This window comes from Thermobia domestica, chromosome 14, assembly GCF_964235325.1.
Source record: "Thermobia domestica chromosome 14, izTheDome1.hap1.1, whole genome shotgun sequence".
NCBI lineage: Eukaryota > Metazoa > Arthropoda > Insecta > Zygentoma > Lepismatidae > Thermobia > Thermobia domestica.
Window position 1 is genome coordinate 44,746,795 of NC_137467.1, and position 24,718 is coordinate 44,771,512.

The window sequence follows — 24,718 nt, forward strand, 5'->3', positions numbered from 1 at the left end:
ATGGTGATCTAAATGAAAAATATTTTACCACTACGCTGTTTAGTGTTTAAAGATCTATGGAACGAGGTAACACTTGATCCATGTTTGCATTTAAAATTTTAAAGTTGGGCCGTGATCCTCCATGAATGGCGGCCCTGGGTGGCACCGAGACAACACCGTTCGATGTGCCCCATGGCGTTTCCTAATTGAGTTATTTGTTCAGTTTATTTATGTTCAACTGTTTTCGAGATATTTCCCCGGAAAGATTAAAAGGGACCACCCGATATATATATATATATATATATATATGCCCAAAGAAGTCTCCTTCTTAATTTCCCTTACATTTCACTATATATGTAGTAAAATGTAAGGGAAATTCAGGAGACTTCTTTGGGCATATCTTAAGATTGTTGGAAGGGTTTGTATTTAAAATCCAAAATATAGTTTGGCTACATATATCTGTGAAATTAACAGTAATTACTTATTTTTTTAATGAATAAAAATTATGCATTTAAGGTTACTTATTAACAAACATAATAAAAACTCTCTCTCTCTCTCTCTCTCTCTCTCTCACACACACACACACACACACACACACACACACATATATATATATATATATATATATATATATATATATATATATATATATATAACAACTTGATATTAAAAAAGTCTTAGGTATAAAAGAGGTTGATGGAGAAATGATCTTAATACATTCCTTCAGATTCAATACTAGAATTTCATATTTCGATGGAATAAAAAAAAAAAGTCACTCGAAGTGATCAGCCTTTCAAAAACACGAAATTCATTGCGTGAAGTTCTGATCTCTAAAGCCCCTATTCTCCAGTTGCCTCACGTTCAAAAATGTTATTATTCCCCAGCTTGCATATGTATTTTTTCGCTTTCTAATTGTTATATCTTTGTTCTGCCCGTGAATAATCTGGGCAGAAAAGCACGATTGACTAACCAAAATCATCATCTCCGAAATGTCGAACAAGTATTTCAGGCTTTGACAGTTTCTGATTTTAAAGAAAAATCCTCGTACTCGCCAACTTAAGCATACATAAAAGTAACTAATCAATTTCTGTCACTTTTTTACCCACCACCTTCGAACGTCGATATGTCACCTGAGACGTACTTGGAAGGTCAAAAATAGTCCCTATCAGCATCGACGACCTTCTGCCAACGAGCTGGAAACTCATGGATTCAATTTCGGTAGAACTTGGTGGGCCATGAAGCGAAGAAGGTATCTAGTGCATTTTTCACCTGTACTAGGGATTTGAACTGGTGTCCTCTAGAGTGATTGTCAAAGGAATGAAACAGGTGTTAATTGGACGGAGAAATGTCCGGGGAGTATGGCGGATGCAACAGTGTTCCTCATCCAAGACAGTATGGTGTCACGGGTGATCCTAGCCACGTGGAGCTTACCGTTGTCCTGTAACAAAAGGACCCTTTTGCAATTCAGAAGTGCTGCCTCCAGAGTCTTGAGTTTTTCTTCGACACGGCATACCTGCTGACAGTTCACAGTTCCATTGATGCTCTGACCAGCTGGTAGCAGTCCCCGATGCATCACCAAACAACAGAATTATCTTCTTCTGGTGCAGTGCTGGTTTCACTTGTTTTGGAACCGGTTCATGGGATGCTAACCAATGATGACGGTGCCGTGAAGCTTCGTACAGGACACACTTTTCATCACATGTCAATATCCTATCCAGAAATGGCTCCTTCCTCAGACGAGACAGGAAAGGAACACAGGTCTCTGCACGCATTGACTTCAAATCCTGTGGGACTCATGGATCCTCACATGTCTGGCCACAGTTCACGTCAATTGCTGAATTACGATCTTCCTTTTATAAATGTGTTGGTCTTCCGGCACGTTGTACGTCTTCGAGTGTTTCATCACCATTCTTAAACTTGTTAAACTATCGCTGCACTGTCCGCATAGTCACCACACTCTCACCAAAGGCCTGGCATATCTTCCGCCTCGCTGCAGCGGCGTTTGACTCTAGTGTGAACACGTACAGCATACGTGCCTTTATGAGGTCCTATGTTCACTCTCTCCTTACGCAAGTTGACGGTGTAACTGAACTGCCACAACCAGGTAGTGTGTTGTATATACCCAGACCAATAACTGACCTTCGCACAAGACACCCAAATGTACAAGATTTGTTACAATCGATTTCCCTTTATAAAATCCATGCTGAAATTCACTTAATTTGTTTTTTACATTAAAATATAAATGTTTGTGTATTATAATTTCAAAAATCTTGCAAAATGCATTGACTAGTGTTATTGGTCTGTAATTTTTTATAATCCTACGATCACCTGCTTTGTATACTGGTACAATGTATACTTGTTTCCACATTGAAGGAAACTCACCATTTCTCAGGGATGCATTAAATGTATTTGTTAAAACAGTTGAATATTCGGTACTACAAGCTTTAATTATATAATAGGGGATATTGTCAGGACCAGGAGCTGTGCTCGCCTTAATAACTTTGATTGCATGAATTACATCAGACTCAGTGATATTCGGTATATCTATGACGTCATGGTTGCTAATGAGCGAAGGAGAATTCATAACCTGGCTATCTGGGTAATGTCCTAATTCTAAATTAAAATTTTCACTAAAAACATCTTTAAATAATTCCACATCATTTAATTCTGTAACTGATTTGTCATTATGTTTCATTTCAGTTGGTATTTGCTTGCCATCAGAATTTTTAAATATTTTCCAGAAAAACATATTATTATTGACAACACTATTTTCCAGACTCATATAATATAATTTTCTCGCCTCTATGTATTTCTTTTTGACAATTTTCCGTAAATTGGAGTATCTTTGATACCATGTATTACTATTTGTTTGTCTTGCTTTAACAAAATATTTGGTTTTCTTATTAATTAATGATTTCAGCTCCTTGTTCATCCAGGGGTCTCTGTATTTAGGCCTATTGCTAATTGGTTTCTTAGGAACACAATTATCTAGCACATCGTATATATTGTTATACAATATATTGGTCAATTCATTAATATTACTACTCTTAGTATCTATCCGATCCATTTCCTTAATTCCATTATATACACCTAGAAAATCAGCATTTTTAAAATCATAAATTCTTTCAATAAATGTAAAATCATTAAATATATAATTACATGTAATTCATAAATGTTGCGAGACTGCGAGAAGTCTCGCGAGACTTCTCGTGCGAGACTTAACTGAGTCTCGTCTCGCGTCTCGTCTCGCATGGTTTAGTCTCGTCTCGCATAAAATTTTCAGTCTCGTCTCGTGCCTCGTCTCGCAAATACGAGACGAGACGCGAGACGAAACGAGACTTCTCGCGTCTCGCGTGCATCCCTACCTCTAAAATAATAAAGATTCAGATAGTTACATAAAAAATATATAATGTAAAATAGTTGAAATAAATAAATGTAACTATCCTGAAAATGGTAGAGTACACTCTGATTGGTTAAACAACAAATCTGAAACTGAATTCTGTAATTTGCTTGTAAACAAGCTTCATAGAGAATATTTAGGTATTCATCCAATTGGAAATTTGTGAGATGCCGGCAACACTATTACTTGTCGTACGAAAGAAAAACTAATTTTCACGTGTACGCCAGAAATTGGGTACAATCATGCTTCCTACGAGAATCATCGTATATATATATATATATATATATTTCTTTTCGAAAAATTTTGGTTTACCCTGACGTTGTCAGACCTAATGATGTCCCTAGTTGTCACAGAAATGTAAGCCATATCTCGTTCGAAAGCTTATGGAACACAGATTTCAACGAGCTAACTTTTGTCTCCCCATACCAAACCTGTAGAAGAGAAAGATTATTTCTTAAAAATGAGGATTTTTTGTTTTTGGAAATTTGTGAGAGGTTGGCAACGCTGTTATTTGTTGTATGCAAGAAACAAGTTCTTACATATACAAGGATATCAATAGTTAGTATATTCATTTATCTTTATTGACATCACCTTTTATGCTTATAGCTCCTTTGGGGGGACAGTTTCCCCGCAAATGCTGAAGGGAGGGGGAACTACAACATCCAACATTTGCCCCTACTCTTTTGCTGCGGGAGCTCCTCCGTGGCTAAAGGGTTAGCGCCTTTGGCGTGGGAGTCACGGGTTCGATTCCCGGCGAGAGCTCATGTGGGTCGGATTCCACGTTAATCAGTAGGTCCACGTCTCATACAGCCTCGCTGCTGAGCGGGACGTTAAACTCAAAATCAACTCAACTCAACTCTTCTGCTGCGGGACACACGATGCCGCTCAAATGCATATCGTTGGAAAGTTTCATTCTTCCTGAAGAGACAGATACCTAAACCATCTCTTAGGTTAATTAGGAGTCGAGCTACGGAGGCTTAAACTGCTGGCTCGACCACTAGAAAATAAGCCTTTGATTATTATTATAGAGAAGAAATCTACAATTTTATCAGTATCATTAGCGAAACTGATAGAAAAATGTGGTTACCTTATAGGCCACCTACGACTTTTGCGTATCGTGATATAGAGAGCTATTTAGGCCATAAAACATCACATATCATATCACGCTGTACTAATATAATGACAAAAGAATCTTGGGTCTGAATTCCTTTCTTGAAAGAGGAAGTTCTCTCGAAGTAGAACTTTACCAAAAAATTGCTGAATATGTTGACAAATAGCAAAACTTGATTTACTAAGAGTTCCATAAACTAATATAAGAAATCAGCTTGGAGTTATTCAGATGGAGCATGTTGCAAGAAAAAAATGCTCTACACAGATATAAGAGTTTCCCGAAAGCTCACTAAATCACTGAGAGAAGAGGCCTTACCCGTGTTTTCAAGTTCTCTTTCTAAATCACAACAAAAGTCTTGTGAATACTACAAATTTGAAATTCGAAATTCCGCTAGCTCGGTTTATAGTTGAGTAACTCTGCTGATCAGGACCAACAGACAGCTTGTTGGGGCTAAACCTAGAATAGCCTATCAAATGAAATGATCAAAACCTTTGATATCTCCAGAGTCAACACGCTCTATGCAAATCTTCAGCCACTCAACCATTATTATCAGAGTTACTATTGTCTTTCACCACTAAAATTCTCGTGTTGGATAAGTGAACTCGAGGCTTGCAGCTCAAGCAGTGTTGATTGGCATCACAGCAAGCCATGGATCTATTAATGACGTCGTACCCATAACGAAGATCAGAACACATTCATATTTTCGCCCTGAAAGGTTCAAATAATCTTGGAGATGCCGCTTTATTACCACGAAGAAACCTACTGGTGTACATCGCCGTGAGATCGATTGCGCATATCACCTAGAGATCGCCAATACACCTATAGAAAGTGTTGTGTGACTGATTACTTTCAACACACTTTTCTGATGGATTCAGAGCATAACGGTTATAAATGGAGATATTTGAGGAACACTTAGTGAGTTTTGAGTCTTTCTCTTGTCTAAATTTATTTAGATTAATTGACGCGCAGATAATAGGGAAAAGTATCGACATTTTCTGAGTTTTTATATGCCTTTGAACGATACGACTTTGCTTTCCTTTTTCTCTTTTTTATTCTTTATTTCACCAATTTCAATGAAAACAGATTCGAAAGTTTTATATTCTGTCCAACAATCGAAACTTAAGTGGCTTTTTGGGCAAATTGATAGCTTTGCAATCATACGTCATCTCACCATAATGGTATTCAACTTTGAAACGCTGAAGTATCTGAAAAGAAAGAAGGAAAAGTAATAAAGCAAAGATTCTAAGTATGCGTTTACAATAATGATACTACGTTATATTGTCGTAGGTTTCTTAATTGCACCAAGTTTACGCTCGATATAATCCTGGGTCACTAATCTTGCATAGCCTCAGAAACTATGCACGCAGATATAGTCCTGAGTTACTAGCCTGAAAAGCTACGCAGAAAGATACAGTCCTGAGTTATTAACGTGAGAATATACGCAGAAGGATATGAGACTACATAGTTCCTCTCTCACTTGATTGGCGTGTATTGGAAAAACATGAAAGAACATTTAATAGACGTATTGTTTTGCTGCATACCTTAGCAGCAAGTTATCAGACAGTACCAGATTATTGTTTTTTATCTTATTGTTTGAGGTTCTAGTAATACAGATTCTACTAGTTTAGTTTCTTTCTACTTAAGAAGACATTAAAAAATAAATCTTTAAATTCTAGTCTTTTAAACATATAACGAAAATGAATCTCCAAACATAAAACATACCAATCCAAGGATCTCATTGAGATGAGCGAATTGATATATACAGAGTGTTTCAAAACAACACCGACAACGTTTGGGAAGTGATTTCTGACACCATGATAAGACAAAAAGTATAGACCAACCTGGGTGCACAAATGTTTCCTTTAGAAGTTATAGGCTCCCAAAAACACGAAAAAAATTAATTTTAAAGGTCCATAGCTCCAAGACTATGGGACGTACCGTAGTCGGTTCAAGACTTCACTTAGGAACTATCTTATCCAAATATCCATATTTCAGAATTCTACTGTACTTTCACAACAATTTTTATAGATGTGGTTGGTGAGTACTTCAAATTATATGCCCGTGAAAAGCTCCCTCTATAAAGAGTGTCACGTGAGTGCTTTATGATTCTGAAACATGGATTTTTGGATAGGGCACATATTACTTCCTAAGTGAACTCTTGAGCCGACTACGGAGGTACCACAGTTTTGGAGCTATGGACCTTTAAAGTTTGTTTTTTCGTATTTTCGGCAGCCTATAACTCCGAAAGGAAGCACTTATGCACCCAGGTTTGTCTATACTTTTCGTCTTACCTTGGTGTCAGGAATCACCTCCCACACGTTGTCGGTGTTGTTTTGAAACATCCTGTATGTATGAGTGCAAATCCTTATACGTAGAGTGTCCGTACTCTTTGTAGGTTTTCTCGGGTACTCTCGTTTTCTCTGATATTGTCAACGAAGTCAGTGCAAATGTTAGAGTATAAGCATATTGTCAAGAGGACAGAGCAGTCACAGCAGGAAACTGAACAATGAAACAAAGTCTCATAAGACATTCTCACTTGAGCACGTTGTAGACAAAGGCCTGTCCAATGACAATTCACTCAGGCTTTTTCTGTCTCTTCTCCTGCCTCCGTCTGCTTTGGCTTGGCTATTTTATCCTCTGGTCAATATGTAGATAGCCTTATAGTCATACGTGAGTGCCGTGAATCTTAACGAGGAGATTAAGCTGAAGTCATAAGAAATCTTTTCGACACAAAGTTCTGATTTAAAACAAAAGTCAGTGTATGCTATAAAATACTTGATACTTCAGGTTTGAGAAGTGTAGAAATAGTAAATTTTTATATGGATAATGAGATGAAGGTCATGTTGTGAACTTGGACTATTCTAGCTTACATCTAGACGTAAAGCTAACGATTCTCTTGATCTTAATAGATTCAATGTCACGTGAGATGCTGGAAATAATACCAAGATCTTACAAACTGTTTCTTTATCAAGAAGTCTTGCCAAATAAATCTCATTATTAGTGCATTATTTCTTTTTACTTATTCTGTAGCAAACCTATTTGTAGATAAATGTTTCATCTGATGTATAATCTAAATCATTTCCATATAATTATTGTACTAGTCGAAAAAGTTGTTACAATTCTTCATTATGAGTAACCTCAGACATTCTCCAGTTTCGATGTCCCATTATTTTATTAATTTTATGGTTGATAGAACTATAAAATCTAATCTTATATCACTTTAATCATCAACAATATAGTGACAAAATCTCATAAACCTTCTAGAAAGAAGGCTAGTTATTAATGCTTCAACTGCAACCCAACTACAGCTTAAATTTATACTATGAATTGATTTTACCAAACTGATTCGTGAGACGTAATGTAAATTCACTTTGCAGGTTCATCTTTCAAAGAACAATCCCAAATATAATAAAAGAAGATATCGGTCTGTGAGTAAAAAGTTAATATGCAAGCTTCAAAGCATTTTAAAGTTACGGGTTACATAAATATCTAGGCGGAAATATTTAGATCCTTATACATCTGCTCCTCGGAGACAAGAACTTGTAATGCTCCGTTTCTAAAATTGATTATCTTAAAACGCGTTTTCATACATATACCATAAAATTTACTTAGTTTCCTCCAATTGTTTTAATGCATTAGGAACAACAAATATATCCAGATGTTATTGTATCAACCTCGTACAACGATGTTGCAGTTCTTTGGTTCAGTTCTCCATTTCCCTGAAAACCACGAAGAACTGAACCTGTGGCCCAGTTAAACGTCGCCATCTCGACTTGCGGAATCGAGAAGAAAAATAGTTTAGGTCGGTTCGTGGCAAAACAAGCAAGATCTCACGAAACAGAATATTTACAATGCCATGTAAAACATGCTGAAAAGAAGACATGACATAATGAATTTACGAACAAATTTAATAATAAAATCAACAGAATTGTACACACAAATAGTGATGTTTTCCAAAATAATATATTATTGACTTTATCAACATACGCAATTGATCTATTGTTTTACAAATGTTTACACAATAGTGTTCAAATACTCAAATGAACTTCCAAATGTTATATTCAATATTTCCGTGAATGAGTATTGTTACATGTAATTATTATTTGCCTAGGGAATTCAGGTAAGGTTCAGGTAAGTATTATCAATTCCAAGTAGCAGTAGGTGAGGTTTGATTTTAAAAGGATAAGTTCAGATAGAAAGTAATGAAGTAAGTTCCAGACGAATTTCAAGTAAACTAAAGTTGATTTCCATAAGGTAAGTATTTAGCATAAATCCAGGCAAGGAATTTCCAAAAGGTAAGTATCCAATATGTTTGCAGATAAATATTAAAAGAGTAACTATTAATTTCCAAATAGGATTAATGGCTAATGTATTTTTAGTTGAACTTTTGAGCAATTGTTGCATAGTTTGTCTTTCTAAATATCCAGAAAGCTACAAAGCTGGTAGTTTTCTGATCTTTCAGGTTCAAGGATGTGTTAGATGTGGCAGACGTATCAACAGTAACGAAGTGATCCCGGTACTTGTTAAAATCTTATCCCTATATCCAAAACGTCATTCAATTTGTTTCTTTTATTTGTAAATATTTATATTCTCTTAATTCTTATTAACACATTTTCTTTATTATTTTATTTTACTTTTACTACCTTTTTTACCACGTAGCTTCATTTTTTATATACATTAATTATCAAATTATTTTTCTTTTCAGGGAATCGAAATCAACATTTTAGTACTAGGGATTATATTTTTAATACACACGTCATAATGACATCTTCCTGCTGATGAATTGCTAAAGGATGTATTTCCAAACCGTTACTACATCTATGAACACATTGCTCCATTACAAGAATATGCAGCCAATTTATGAATAACCTATGTAAATTTAAGTACCGTATGCATATTCAATAATTATAGGAAATTTTGAGTTGTGAAGCCAATCATTGATTACTAGAATTTTGTCATTATCTCTGTATATAAATCAAGAGTGCATATTATCAGGTGGAACATGAAACTTCGGGAATATTAGCTTCCCGAGCAAAGATTACTTAGCTCATAGCCATTATTAATTTTCCTTTCTACCTTCAAAATAAATAATAATTTTTAGTAATTTGATAATCAAATTACCTGTTAGTTTCTTCAGAGCTATTTTACTATAGTTTTCTGCACTTTTATAATATAAGCTTCAAGAATAATTTGAAGTTATCGTCAGCAAGTTTCCCTCTTTTCTTTCAGACGTTCAAAATCTTTTTCAGATCAATAAAACAGATAATCATTAATTTAATACATTTTCTTCTTCTTTTAATGTTTGTTTCTAGGGATGATACAGGCCACAAAACTAATTGCCCACATCTAAATATTTAACACTAAACATAATTAAAATTTTAAATTGAACTTATTTTAGAAATACAAATAAACAAAAGTCAACTACAAAACACAAATTAAAAATATATGTAATGCACGGTATAGATTCAGAATAGAAATAGAAGAAGGCTAGTTATTAATGCTTAAACTGCAACCCAACTACAGCTTAAATTTATACTATGAATTGATTTTACCAAACTGATTCGTGAGACGTAATGTAAATTCAGTTTGCAGGTTCATCTTTCAAAGAACAATCCCAAATATAATAAAAGAAGATATCGGTCTGTGAGTAAAAAGTTAATATGCAAGCTTCAAAGCATTTTAAAGTTACGGGTTACATAAATATCTAGGCGGAAATATTTAGATCCTTATATATCTGCTCCTCGGAGACAAGAACTCACTAAGAGCACTTACTTTTGCATCTACATCTTGAAACCTACTGCAGCATATTCTTCATAGCGAGTCTAAGAGAGGAAACGGTCTATATTTATGCTTGAGTGTGCATTCTGTATACCGAAATCATGATTAGAACGTTAGGCTTGAGTGACATTAGAAGATGGCTACTTTCAATCTTAATTGACCCTCAGAACTTTTTGTTTTCTCAGTTACATATTAAGTTATGAATAATCAAGCAGTAATAGCGCTTACCTCACTTCGGATCCCTGGTTCGATTCCATTACCCCAAGTGGGTATTGTAGTGGACATATGTTGTGTAGAATGGTTTTCTGGGGTCCTGTTTCTTCCCACTTTCTTCACTCCACTATTTTGTTCATTATCAAGGTCACAGTCTCCGATAGCCTCGGAGCATAATGATGGGACGTTAAACTATGGAAAACAAGAAAGTAGGCCAAGTGTTGGGGAAGGATTGTCATTTTTCTGTCGTTGTTCAATAGAAAGATTAAGGATGGCATTTTTGATAATACACTGGCTTGGAAACACCAAAGATTATGTATTCACAAATACCTTGAACGGCGCGGATGTTCAATATCGGATTTACTTATCGATTTTTTCAGCAACATTTGAGCAATGTTAAACGTGATAGATAGGAAAAGATTATTAAAAAAACATGCTAAAACCACTGGAATGCCACATGAGTTTGAACTTTCATTTATCCCAAGTTTCATCCTTGATTGTATTCTATGAAACTTCAGTGCGTAGAGCGAAATACTGAGAAGGAGGCTCCACCAAGATATCAAAGAGACGGTAAAGAGATATAGGGTCGATGGGATGTGTCAGTGATGAGAGATTTCTGTTGGTATCTAGTTCGAAATATGGCGCACGAAGGCCATAAGTACAAATGAACACAGCGCACACTTGCAACTGAATGACGGAGCTGATATTATTTGGTATTTGGTGAGTTTCAACTAACTTCAAGATTTTTTTGAATGGGTTCGTTACATTTTGTTGTTGGTAATAAGTCTTACGCATATTTGATATTGTCATCGATACTAAATGTTATATTTATTACAAATCAATAAGACATTAAATATGTCATCGAGCCATCGTAGAGAACTCTTACATTATGCGGAATAGCGGTTGTTAAATCTGAAATAAGCACACTGAAATTAAGTGAGGATATCTGTTTCACTTTATGTTCGTTTTAATGTGAAGGCCTGCTTGTATATTTTATGCAATGACACTTGCGTCACGGCACAGAGAGTCCAAGAATACTATAGAAATCTGAGATAGTTTCGTTTTACAGTGATACATGAGTCAGGGCTCCGACACGTATAGTATCTCCCTGTTCGCCAGATATAGGAAAATTATATCTGTAGCCAACCTTTTGTCGAAGAAATTTGAGTCAAGACTGAAAGATATGGTCGTGTAGGTCCCTGTTCTGGACAGTTCAATGAGGTCATGAACATATATTTTACCGTTGAAGAGTAGGCATATTCATATAGATTTTGCATAAATTTAAGTCACTGGTTTACGCACGTTACTCAAAGAAGCATCGGATGTTTTACTCCTCCATCATACTTACCTTGGTAATTATCGTTCCAATTTCCAACTCTGCAAACCTTCTCCCTATGCAAGTGCGGGGACCAAATCCAAATGGGAGAGATGCGAATGGATGAATTTTGGTGTTCTTCAAGAATGAGCATTTATCATTGAATCCTTCCGGCAAAGATGTATTTCTTTCTTTAGATACTATCCATCGCTCGGGAATGAACTTTTCTGCTTCGGAAAAATATTCCTCCATGTGGCTTAGTAACATGTGAGGTATTATCACCATCGTCTGTAATAGAGTTAAATACTGTATATGACTCTTATTAATATGTATTATTCTAATATTCCAATATTACATAAGAATAATATGATTCAAAGGGAATCATGGAACAAATTCAGAACAAGCTGATTTTGGTACACGTTCAAAATAGCATTAGAAACAATATTGGCGAGTTGAATTGATGTCAATGGTGGGAAACCTGGGAAATCGCCGCCATCTTGAAAAAACTATTTTCGGCCATTTTTTCTTAACAATTTTATTTTTTGTGCTAGCACTATGCAAGATACGCAAAAATGTTATTGGACCTTTCTTGTAAAGCATTAAATTTCCAATAAATTGAAGAAAATTGCAATTCTCTAAAGCAGTTGTTTACAATAGGTGGTCCGCGGATCCATAGAGGTTAGTACGCAGTTATGTGATCAAGAAATTTTGCTATAGCTCAGTAGTAGTAGTGTTTGATGGCTATGAAGCCAGCTCAGCACTAACAAAAAATGTCGAAAGGGAGAGACGATCTTTGAAAGTAACTTGCCCTGAAATAGTTTTTGAAGAACTCAAGGATTGAACAAAATAAGGTTTTGCCAAATCTGGCGAATAAGTTTCGTTTCATTCTGTAACTCACAAAAGAACTCCAAGGCAAGGGATTACTATCATTCAAGCAAATGATGATGCATATAGGCTCATCGTGCAAACGGCTGCCGAACTGGCTAGCAGTGTCATTAATAAGCCTGAGTTATACGAAGAGGAAATTCTTTTGACATCACTTACACTCAATGGATACCTATCTACCTTTTGAACCCAGGACGAGGCAAAGTTTCTGATAAAATGTTATCTTCTATTGATGCGAAGCACTACTTTAAAAATATCAAAGATCAATTTCTGTTTTTATGCATTATCTTTGTTCATGCAAGAAAAGAAGAAAAACTTCCAAATCCTGAGAACTAACCCTGAACTTCAAAATATAGTTTCAGTTTTCAATGCTCCATCAGCACAAGCATCTACATTACTGGCTGAGGGAGAAAAATTTCTTCTTCGAGTCTTCGAAGCTACAAAGCCTTCTTTAAATACCTTCAAGTACACTAAATTCTGTCAACTCGTTTCTAAAGCCAAAACTGAAGTTAACTTAGCTGGTCTTCCCGAACAACAGGCGCTGCCCAAAACACCTATTCAGAGTGTTTCAAGTGCAACCATGGAAAAACAATGTGTTACCAGCAGAAAATGGATTTTGCAGAAAGATGGAATTTCTTTGGTTCCAGTCACCACACTTAAGCAAACCGCTCCCGAAAACATCTTGAATTTAATAGCATGTAAATGTCAAAAGGTTTGTTATTTAGGTTGCAGATGCATAAATGCAAGTCTTCGATGTTCTATTGTATGCTCTCACAGTAATGGATTGGGATGCCACAATTCGCCACCTATTATGTCAACTAAAGAAGAAATCATGAGTGAAGTTGAAGAACAACTCTTTGGTGATTAAGACAAAAACATAAGAGAACCAGAAAATGAAGAGCTGTGTATTTCTGGTAGTAGCGTTTCGAAAATCAGAGATAGAATGGCTGACGAAAAATTGATAAGAGAGGATTGCGAACAGCCAGGACATTCAGATGAATATATAATGGGATATGAATAAGGAATCTTACATGATGTTAGCCTACTTGAAATGAAATGAAATCTTTGAGTTTTACGTCCCACGGTTATGCCGGTGAAGCTGAAGAAGACGGTGATGATGAGTAATGAATGAAATGGTGGAATGAAGTGGGAGGAAATGGGAGAACCCCGAGGAAACCCACGTACACGGTGTTTGCCCACCAGAAAGTTCACTTGGCGAGAGCTGGGATCGAATCAATAAGATGTCAGAAAACTTAAAGACTAGCTGTGAAGAATAAGAGATGAAAATAAATGTTAGAAAGACAAAAGCCATGGTGATTGGAACAAAGTGGTCAGTGTCAAATATAGAAGTAGGACAGGAGAGAATAGAACAGGTGACTAGTTTTTCATACCTGAGTACTGTTATTAGTGATGACAAGAAGTGTGAACGTAAAACCAAAGCAAGGATAGGAATGACGGAAAAAAGCCTTTAAGAGGAAGAAAACACTAATTTGTGGACCTTGAACAAAGAGTGAGAAAAAGACGCATAAAATGCTTCGTCTGGAGTATTGTAGAGTATTGTGGAGTATTGTGCTGTATTGTATTGTATTGTATAAAATGCTTCGTCTGGAGTATTGTGCTGTATTGTATTGTGGAGTATTGTGCGTCTGAAGTATTACGCAAACATGATGACAGACGACTGGAAGTAAGCTTTCGAAATACGGCGTGGAGAAGAATGAAAAGAATTAGCTGGGTCGAGCGGAAAGCGAATGAGAGGAAGAAAAAAAGCAGTTTTAGATATTATTAAGGAGAAGTAGAGAAACTGATTGGGACATTGCCTAAGAAGGAACGGTATCATGAGGGACATTTTAGTAAGTATTGTAGCAGGAAAGAGAGAGAGAGAAGGCTGAAGGAGGTTACAATTAATAGACGATATCAAAACAGAGAAATCGTACGTGAAGACGTTAGCAAAAGACCGTGTAGCATGGAAGATTCTCAGTTCGGCAAGTGACCAGCCAATAACGGCAGAATACCTATGACGATGAATCTTCTCTACCCATTGCGTCAGGTGCATTTCGCCAGCCCCCCCCCCACCCCCCACCTTGGACTTTTGAAACAAAACCTATGCCAATCGTTTGTGCTACGTTTGTGCCGGAATGTACCGCAAAAATTTTCGTTTGTACCACTTCCGGTACGAAGTTATAAGGGATTTAAAGTGGGGGGCTGGGGAAACGGCAGCCCGCCCACCTAGGAATTTCAAAACAAAACCTATGGCAATCGTTTGTGCTACGTTTGTGCCGGAATGTACCGCAAAAACTTTCGTTTGTACCACTTCCGGTACGAAGTTGTAAGAGTTTTAATGTGGGAGGGCTGGGAAAAGGGCAATCCCCTACCTTGGAATTTCGATACGAAACCTATGCCAATCGTTGTGCTATGTTTGTGCCGGAATGTAAGGCAAAAATTTTCGTTTCTACCACTTCCGGTAAGAAGTTATATGGGATTTAAAGTGGGGGCTGGGAAAACGGCAGCCCCCACCTAGGAATTTCAAAACAAATCCTATGCCAATCGTTTGTGCTACGTTTGTGCCGGAATGTACCGCAAAAATTTTCGTTTGTACCACATCCGGTACGAAGTTATAAGAGTTCTGAAGTGGAGGTCTGGGAGACGGCAGCCTCCCAGTTAGGAATTTCAAAACAAAACTTATGTCAATCGTTTGTGCTAGGTTTGTACCTGAATGTACCGCAAAAATTTTTTGTTTGTACCACTTCCGGTACGAAGTTATAAGGGTTTTAAAGTGGGGGACTGGAGAAACGGAAACCCCCTAAAGTAAAATTTTGAAACGAAACCTATGCCAATCGTTTGTGCTAGGTTTGTGCCTGAATGTACCGCAAAAATTTTCGTTTGTACCACTTCCGGTACGAAGTTATATGGGTTTTAAAATGAGGGGCTGGAGAAACGGCAGCCTCCAACCTTGGAATTTAGAAACAAAAACTATGCCAATCGTTTGTGCTACGTTTGTGCCGGAATGTACCGCAAAAAGTTGCGTTTGTTCCACTTCCGGTACGAAGTTATATGAGTTTTCAAGAGGGGCTGTGGAAACGGCAGCCCCTCACCCAGGAATTTCGAAATGAAACCTATGCCCACTGTTTGCACTACTTTTGAACAGGAATGTTTCGCTAAACTCTTTCTGTACCACTTTCGGTACCAAGATACGAGAGTTTCATACTACGGGGCTGCCGTTTTCATACCCCTTCGGAATTTCGAAACGAGACCTATGCAAATCGTTTAACAACATTTGTGCCGGAATGTATCGCAAACATTTTTGTTTGTATCACTTCCAGTACAAAAGTATGACAGTTTTAACTAGGGGGCTGCCGTTTCCAGAACCCCCCACCTTGGAATTTCGAGATAAGACTATGTCAATCGTTTGTGGTACGTTTTTACCGGAATGTACCGCAAAAAAAATTACGTGTCTGAAGTTGGCCCCCCACCTTTCCCAAATTACACCAAACGTTGCACATCGTTAATGCATCGTTAGTGCACGTTAGTGCATTTAGAACTAATGTTAGTGCTATCAGCGTTTACGATATTGAAGCTTTTGGTGGGGGACCAACTTCATATGAAATTAGCCCCCCATCCATCTTTATGCAGACAGATTTTCACAAAACTTAGCGCATCGTTAGTGCATCGTTAGTGCACTTAAACACACTAAGCACTACCGTAAGTGCTACCATATTTTGGGATTATTCAAGTTTTTCGGTGGGGGGGCCAACTTCAGAAATATCAAATTCTATACAAATAGAGGTAGAAACATGGGGTTGACGATAATCGTTAGTGCATCGTTAGTGCACTTAAAAGCACTAAGCACTAACGTTAGTGCTACCATATTTTGGGATTTATTCAAGATTTTTGGTGGGGAGCCAACTTCAGAAATATCAAATTCTATACAAATAGAGGTAGAAACATAGTGTTAACGGCAATCATTAGTGCATCATTAGTGCACTTAAACGCACTATGCACTAACGTTAGTGCTACCATATTTTGAGATTTATTCAAGATTTTTGTTGGAGGGGCAACTTTAGAAATATCAAATTCTATACAGAGGTAGAAACATAGTGTTAACGGCAATCGTTAGTGCATTGTTAGTGTACTTAAACGCACTAAGGACTAATGTCAGTTCTACAATATTTTGGTATTTATTCGAGATTTTTGGTTAGGAGTCGTCAACGTCAGAAATATCAAATTCCATACAATTGATGTATAAATATGGGGTTAACGGCAATAGTTAGTGCATTGTTAGTGCACTTAAACGCAATAAGCACTAAAGTTAGTGCTACCATATTTTGGGATTTATTCAAGATCTTTGGTGGGGTGCCAACTTCAAAAATATCAAATTTTATACAAATAGAGGTAGAAACATGGAGTTAACGGCAATCGTTAGAGCGTGATTAGTGCACTTAAATGCACTAAGCACTAACGTTAGTGTTACCTCATTTTGAGACTTATTCAAAATTTTTGGTGGGGGCCAACTTCAGAAATATCGAATTCCATACAAAGTGTCAGTATTTTCAGGAATCAGTAACGAATGCACTAATTACTTTCTTAGTGCTTGAAGAGGGCGCAAATTCACGCTGACCACCAAAGATATTTTACTTGTAGCACCTACACTAATTAAGTACTAACGTTAGGGGTTGGTGCACGAAGAAGCACTAACGATGCACTAAGGATTGTACTGGAAATGATCATTAGTGCTTTTTAATTTGGCAGAAATTTGACACAGTGAAAAACTCCCCTCAAATTTCTTATGTGAGTTTCCTGAGATGTAACTGGCCATAACTACACTAATAGTGAAGCACTAACGAAAACGGCTCTAATTTTTTCGTTATTGGTTGAAGTGGGGCGCCAAGTTCATGAAAGCTTCCAAAGGTTTTTTTACTTGTAAGACCTACATTAATGAAAAACTAACGTTAGGTGTTAATGCACTAAGAAGCACTAACGATTTCAGTAGAAGAGGTCATTAGTGCTTTTGATTTTGGCGGAAATTTGACGCAATGAAAAATTCCACATGAATCTCTTATGGGATTTTTGTGGCATATAATTGGCCATATCTATAGTTAAGCATTAACGGAACTATGAGTGTTTTCCAGAAGCGCTAACGATACATTAACGAATGGACTTATTTTTCGTTACTGCTTGAAGTGGGAACCAAGTTCACGCTGGCCCGCATAGGTTTCTTACTTATAGCACCTACACTAATGAAGCACGAAACTTAAGTGTTGGTGCACTAGAAAGCACTAATGTTACAAGGAAAGAAAACTTTCGAAATTATCGTGAACTTAGCCCCCACTACAAGCACTAACAAAAAAATTAGTTTTATACGTTAGTGCATTTTTAGTACTTCTAGAAGATACAAGTAGTTTCGTTAGTGTTTCACCATTAGTGTAGAAATGGCCAATTATAAGTCTCAAAACTCTCATCAGAAACACATGGGGAATTATTCATTGTATCAAATTCCCATCGCATTCAAAAGCACTAATTACCTCTGTTAGTGCAATTGTTAGTGCATCGTAATTGCTTCTTAGAGCACAAACACTTAACGTTAGTGCTTCATTAGTGTAGGTGTTACAAGTAAAAAAACCTATGGGGAAGTCAGCGTGAATTTCGCACCGACACTTTAAGCACTAACGGAAAAAATAGTCCAATTCGTTAGTGCTTCTAAAAAGCACTAACAATTTCGTTAGTGCTTCACTATTAGTGTAGTTATGGCCAATTACATATCACGAGACTCACAAGAAATTTAGGCAAATTTTTCATTGAATCAAATTTCCGCCAAATTCAAAATCACTAATGATCTCTTCTAGAGCGATCGTTAGTGCATTGTTAGTGCTTCTTAGCGCATCTACACCTAAGGTTAGTGCTTCATTAGTAAATGTGCTACAATTAAAAAACCTTTTGAGGCCAGAGTGAACTTAGCGCCCCACTTCAAGCACTAACTAAAAACTTAGTGTCATTCGTTAGTGCATTTGTAGTGCTTCTGGAAAACATTAACAATTTAGTTAGAACTTCAATATTAGTTTAGTTATGGCCAATTACATGTAACGAAACACATAATAAATTTATGGGAAATTTTTCATTGCATCAAATTTCCGTCAAATTCAAGATTACTAATGATCTATTCTAGTGCAATCGTTAGTGCATCGTTAGTGCTTCTAGAAAACACTAACAGTTTCGTTTGTCCTTCAATATTAGTATAGTTATAGACAATTACATGTCACTAAACTCCTATAAGACATTTATTGGGAATTTTTAATTGCATCAAATTTCCGCCATATTCAAAAGCACTAATGATATCTTCTAGCGCAATTGTTAGTGGTTCTTAGTGCACCAACCCCTAACGTTAGTCTTCATTAGTGTAGGTGCTACAGGTACAATATCTTTGGAGGGCACGGTGAACTTGCGTCAACTTCAAGCACTAACAAAAAATTAATGCCATTCATTAGTGTATCGTTAGTGCTTCTAGAAAGCACTAAATGTTTGTATGGAATTTGATATTTCTGAAGTTGGCCCCACCAAAAATCTTGAATAAATCCCAAAATATGGTAATGCTAACCTTAATGCTTAGTGCATTTAAGTGCACTAACGATGCAATAACGATTGTCTTTAACTGCATGTTTCTACCTCTATTTGTATAGAATTTGATATTTCTGAAGTTAGCCCCCATCTAAAATCTTGAATAAATCCCAAAATATTGTAGCACTAACTTCGGTGTTTATTATTTTAAGTGAACTAACGATGCACTAACGATTGCCGTTAACCCTATGTTCCTATCTCTATTTGTATAGAATTTGAAATTACTGAAGTTGCCCACCGAAAATCTTGAATGAAATCCAAAATATGGTAGCACCAACGATAGTACTTAGCACGTTTAAGTGCACTAACGATGCACTAACGTTTACCATTAACACCATGTTTCTATCCCTATTTGTATAGAATTTGATATTTCTGAAGTTGACCACCCCAACAAATTTCTTGAATAAATCTCAAAATATAGTAGTACTTACGTTAGTGCTTAGTGCGTTTAAGTGCACTAATGATGCACTATAATACTGAACTTTCTCACTGTTATTTCTTAAATTATGTCAAAATGTAGTTATTATTGAATCATTCATTTATGTAATATGAATAAAATTATAAATATGTATTTTGACAAAGTTGCAAAGAAATTCACCTCTACAGTAAATTAACCCATGTGTATGTTTTTCAGAAATGGTTTATACTGTATTGTAGAAGTGTTTCTTGAAGTACACATACATATATTTGTTATATGTAAAAGTGATTGATTATTACTGCCATCCAACTTAGATCCCAATTCAATCTACACCGTAAAAAATCGTTGTGTTATTTCAACGACATGCCTATGTGTTAACACGATTGTGTTAAAATATAACACAAACAAGTGCTTAGAACAACTCACTCCCCATTTGGAGTTGTGTGTCAAATGCTGGTAGTTGAAATGACACACAACCTGTGTGTTAAATTAAGTGTAGAATCTCCGATGTTTTTTTCTGCGTGATTGCCAAATATGTTGGGCGTTTAATTATAAAGGCTTATGAATTGAAGCTTCAGACAAACACAGTAGAAAGAAATACTTAAACAAATCCAGGTATACGCAAAATTTCAAAATGCAAACCGCGCGATGTGTTTTCAGTTGTTTTACATAATGTTTCTGAAGAAACCCTAACAGCACAAGATGTGCTAGGCATGCGCCATTTAGGTGTTCTAAATTCATCTCCCACATTTGATGCATTTATTTCTTATTTTTCTAAGCTATTGTGTACTAGAAGTAAGAAACGTATCAACTTTATTAGATAGCAACTGGAGCCGATCATTTGAAAGTGAATTTGGAAGAACTATAAAATAAAGTAAATAGACAGTCGTCATTTTGTTATAAAATTAGGTCTACATGGCGAGCAGATTTTATCTTATCCCGAACGGTTATCTTCGAATATACGCGGCTTAAAGGAGCACTCTGATTAGTCAAATTCAAAAGACCTCAACAATTTATCCCTCTACAAGCGACGTTTTCTTTATCGTCTCCTTGGCCAAGTTGGAAGAGCATGCGGCTAGTAATTGAAAGGTTGGTGGTTCGTGCCGCCCCCCCCCCTCCCCCGCCGCTGGAGGACTTTTTTTTTACTTGTTTAAAGTTTTATTTTTAGACTCAGCATAAAGTAAACACATTACGCATATATGCGATGTAACATATTTTGGGGGAGTAGTTTTGTGGTTCATTAACGCTTAGGGCACGACTCAACACCGGTTGTGTGTTAAAGACGTAACACACCCTGTGTGTTAAACGCCAACCCCGCGGGGTATGTGTTGAACTAATACCGCATAGTGGTAATCACGCTGGAACCACTGCCCTGTGTTAAAATTGTGTTGAATTAACACAACCATTTTTTACTGTGGATTAATAATTCATAGTGGATTCTATTAACAAATTAATATGTCACAATGGAACTACTAATAATTACACACTGCATTAATTCTTTGCTAACTGCATTAATTCTTTATGATTTTTAAACCGTATATTATATCTGAATTTAAATGCCAGCCCAACTCCCCATTAATTACGATATAATATTTACTCAGAACAACCATGAACATTAAACAATTTTTACGAACAAGTTCTGAGAAAATAAATAAATAAATAAATAAATCAACAAACTCCTAGCAACCAGCTTCTATATCTTTTTTATAAAAATTCAACATTGTCATGAACTGGACGATTTTATGGTAATTGTTATCCCACATTCGTAAAGTTTACTTTCCAACTGGATTTTTTCATGAAATATAAACAATATCATCTGAGCACTTCTTTAAGAAAAGATTGTCAAATAAATCTCTCCTAAGTGCAAACTATAAGTTGTGGACTTCAAAAGGAGAAATGGCTTACGCAATTTTATGAAGTAATTAATGAACTATGAACTAGATCGCTTGAAGAGTTTTGGAGAAAATTTTCCTAAATGTCCATCCTCAAGAATAAACCATTTCTTGTTGATAGTTTCAGTAGTAGTGGCATATGCCACATTAGAGAAGTGCCGAAGAAACATTTATTTAGGAAATACGAAAAAATAGCCCGAAAAAATAGGCCTATTTGAGAAAATTGTCCGAAATAATCTGAGTTCTAAAAGTAAAATGGACCTTGGGAATGTTTTCATGTGAAATCAATCATTGTAGTGTTCGTAATTAAGTATACACTTATGAAATACTAGCAGAATACCCGTTCTTCGCACGGGGAGAATATGTTTCATTTTAGACATAAAGTAATAGAAGGGTGGAAGAATTTGGTTTTAAGTGTCGCTGTACGTCTCAGCAAATCCGAAAACTACGGATTCGACACTAATATCGATCATTTGCGATCATTTTATACTGTCACATGAGATCCCACTGGAATTATAATCTACACTTTTGTCTTTGATATAATTGCAATTTTTAACGAAACTAACATAGTTTACAACTAAAATTAGTCTTCTTTACTATGTGAAATCACGTGTGTTTATTATATGTAAATTCTGAATATCACGTATCTTATTTTCTCCGCTCCCCTAAAAATAGTTTTAAAAAATCCTTTTTCCTCTCTCTCTGAAAAATCTAACAACCCTAAACTCAGCTACCAATCTCCGTTTCATCCCTTCAGACATTTGCAGAAGCACCTGCTAGACAGGCGATTGTCAACAGATAGGCAAGTTCAACAAGCCCTCATAAAGTGGTTAGCAGAACTTGACACAGATGTCTTGTCGTGTTGTTGCTTTGGTACGGTACATGGATGCGTTGATGAACAAATGGTTGAAAATTTATGATACCTATATTGAACAGTAACATATGGCAGTCGTGATCTACTAGTATGCTTCTAGGGTTGCCAACTCTAAAAAATAAAATTTGCGACACTCATTTATATTCATCAAAACACATGAAGAATAGTTGTATTTTAAACCTTGAAATATATAGTTGAGACTGACAAAAGTGTATGTAGTTGGTAAAATATCAGTCAGTTGGAAACTCTATCTTACTGTGGAATAAACTACGAGTTGTTATTTTACTTCTTGAATCACCTTGTACAATAAAAGTATACTTACATTTTTAGGTATCCTATAGTTTCTGATTATAAGGTCTTTCACAATTGTTCTTGCATTACTGTTCGTGACTGGCGATAATCTGGAAAAGTATAATAATAATAATAATAATAATAATAATAATAATAATAATAATAATAATAATAATAATAATAATAATAATAATAAATTTCTAAACTTGTATGATAAGAATAGTAAAGAATATAATGAAAAACTACATTTGTGAAAGAATCTATGCTGATTTGTTTATTTTCTTGATGAAGTATATCGTTCCTTTTCAGATCCGAGGCTATATAAGACGTGAACTCACAGTTTAAGGTATAATTCGAATCACCGTCATGCGGTCTTATTTTTTACTGTTATTCCACCACCAGTCAAACATAGGTACACGTACTGATCACTAGACTAGCCAGAATATCTGAATTTATGTTGGTAGTGAAAGTGATCAGTGTGTTTTATGTCTTCTCATACCTCAAGTATGAAATGAAATGAAATTTTTGAGTTTTACGTCAAACGGTTATGTGACTAGGATAAAGGAGACGGTGATGATGAGAAATAAATGAAATGGTGAAATGATGAAAGTGGGAGGGAACGGGAGAACCCCGAGGAAACCCATGCACACGGTGTTTGTCCACCACGAAGTTCACTTAGCGCGAGCTGGAATTGAACCAGGGACCCCATGCAGCAGAAGTGAACGCTCTATCACTGAGCCACCGCAGCTCATACACCAAGTATGTGAGGATTCAACCTCACCAATATTTTTAAATTTAACCAAATAATCTTATATTTCAGGTTAAACCGATAACAAACGACAATAATACCCGAGGTTTCATATACCTTTTCATGTGAGGTTTTTATCAATATTTTTTGAAGTTTAACTAAAAAGTCTGTTAAACTCAAACACATTTTAAAATTTTAAAAATCTGAAAAAGTAGTTTATTTTTGAATCTTAGCACTCATTTGCGTGTATAGGACATAGAGAGCTTACATTGAAATCGCATTAACCAGCAGAGCGACTTTGTTAACGAACTTGGGTGACACAATTATTTTAGCTGTCTAAGGCAAAAAATAAAATTTAAAAATTCGTTCTCCTTCGAAAGATATCATGTGGAGTAACGGACAAATGTTCTAACATTATACTCTTATAAAGCCCACTAGCGAGATCCTAATAACTTTACAATATTATAAATAATACTAACGTGTTTCTAATAACATTACAGCTTTATAAGATTCACTAGAGTGATATTAATAACATTGCAATTTTATAAGGCCTATTGGCATGATGTTAATAGCATTATAATCTCATAAACCCTACTAGCGTGTTCTTAATGTCATTACAATCTTATAACGCCTAACTTTACGATCTGATAAGGCTTACTGGCGTGTAGAGGCCCATTAACATGTTCCTAATAACAGTACAATCTTGTAAGGACCACTAGCGTGAACTTCATAATCTTACAATCTTATAAGGACCGTTAGCGTGATCCTAATAACATTACATTCTTATAAAGTTCACTAGCATCATATTAATAATATTACAATCTTATAAGGACTACTAGTGTCATCCAATTAACATTACAATCTTAACATTATCCTGATAACATTACAATCTTATAAAACCCAGTAGCGTGATCCTAATAATATTACATTCTTATAAAGTTCACTAGCATCACATTAATAATATTACAATCTTATAAGGCCTACTAGTGTCATCCAAAAAACATTACAATCTTAACATTCTCCTAATAACATTACAATCTTATAAAACCCACTAGCGTGATCCTAATAGCATTACATTGTTATAAAGTTCACTAGCATCATATTAATAATAGTACAATCTTAGAAGGTTTACTAGTGTCATCTAAATAACATTACATGGTCCTGATAATTTGGTCCTGTTAGTATTACTAACATGGTTCTGATAA

At 35.8% G+C, this 24,718-nt stretch overlaps 1 protein-coding gene across 1 annotated transcript in view; it reads right to left on the reverse strand.

The window, feature by feature from the left end:
• Positions 1-4,737: 4,737 nt before the first annotated feature.
• The window catches only part of LOC145669812 (putative cytochrome P450 49a1), a 94,025-nt gene continuing 74,044 nt past the window's right edge, over positions 4,738-24,718 (reverse strand). Inside the window, exons 9-11 of the mRNA XM_081738155.1 lie at positions 22,797-22,875; positions 11,830-12,084; positions 4,738-5,695 (exon numbers count right to left, since the gene is read on the reverse strand). Of these exons, the coding sequence (XP_081594281.1) occupies positions 5,585-5,695; positions 11,830-12,084; positions 22,797-22,875 (445 nt within the window). The 3' untranslated portion in view covers positions 4,738-5,584. The remainder of the gene's footprint in view (positions 5,696-11,829; positions 12,085-22,796; positions 22,876-24,718) is intronic.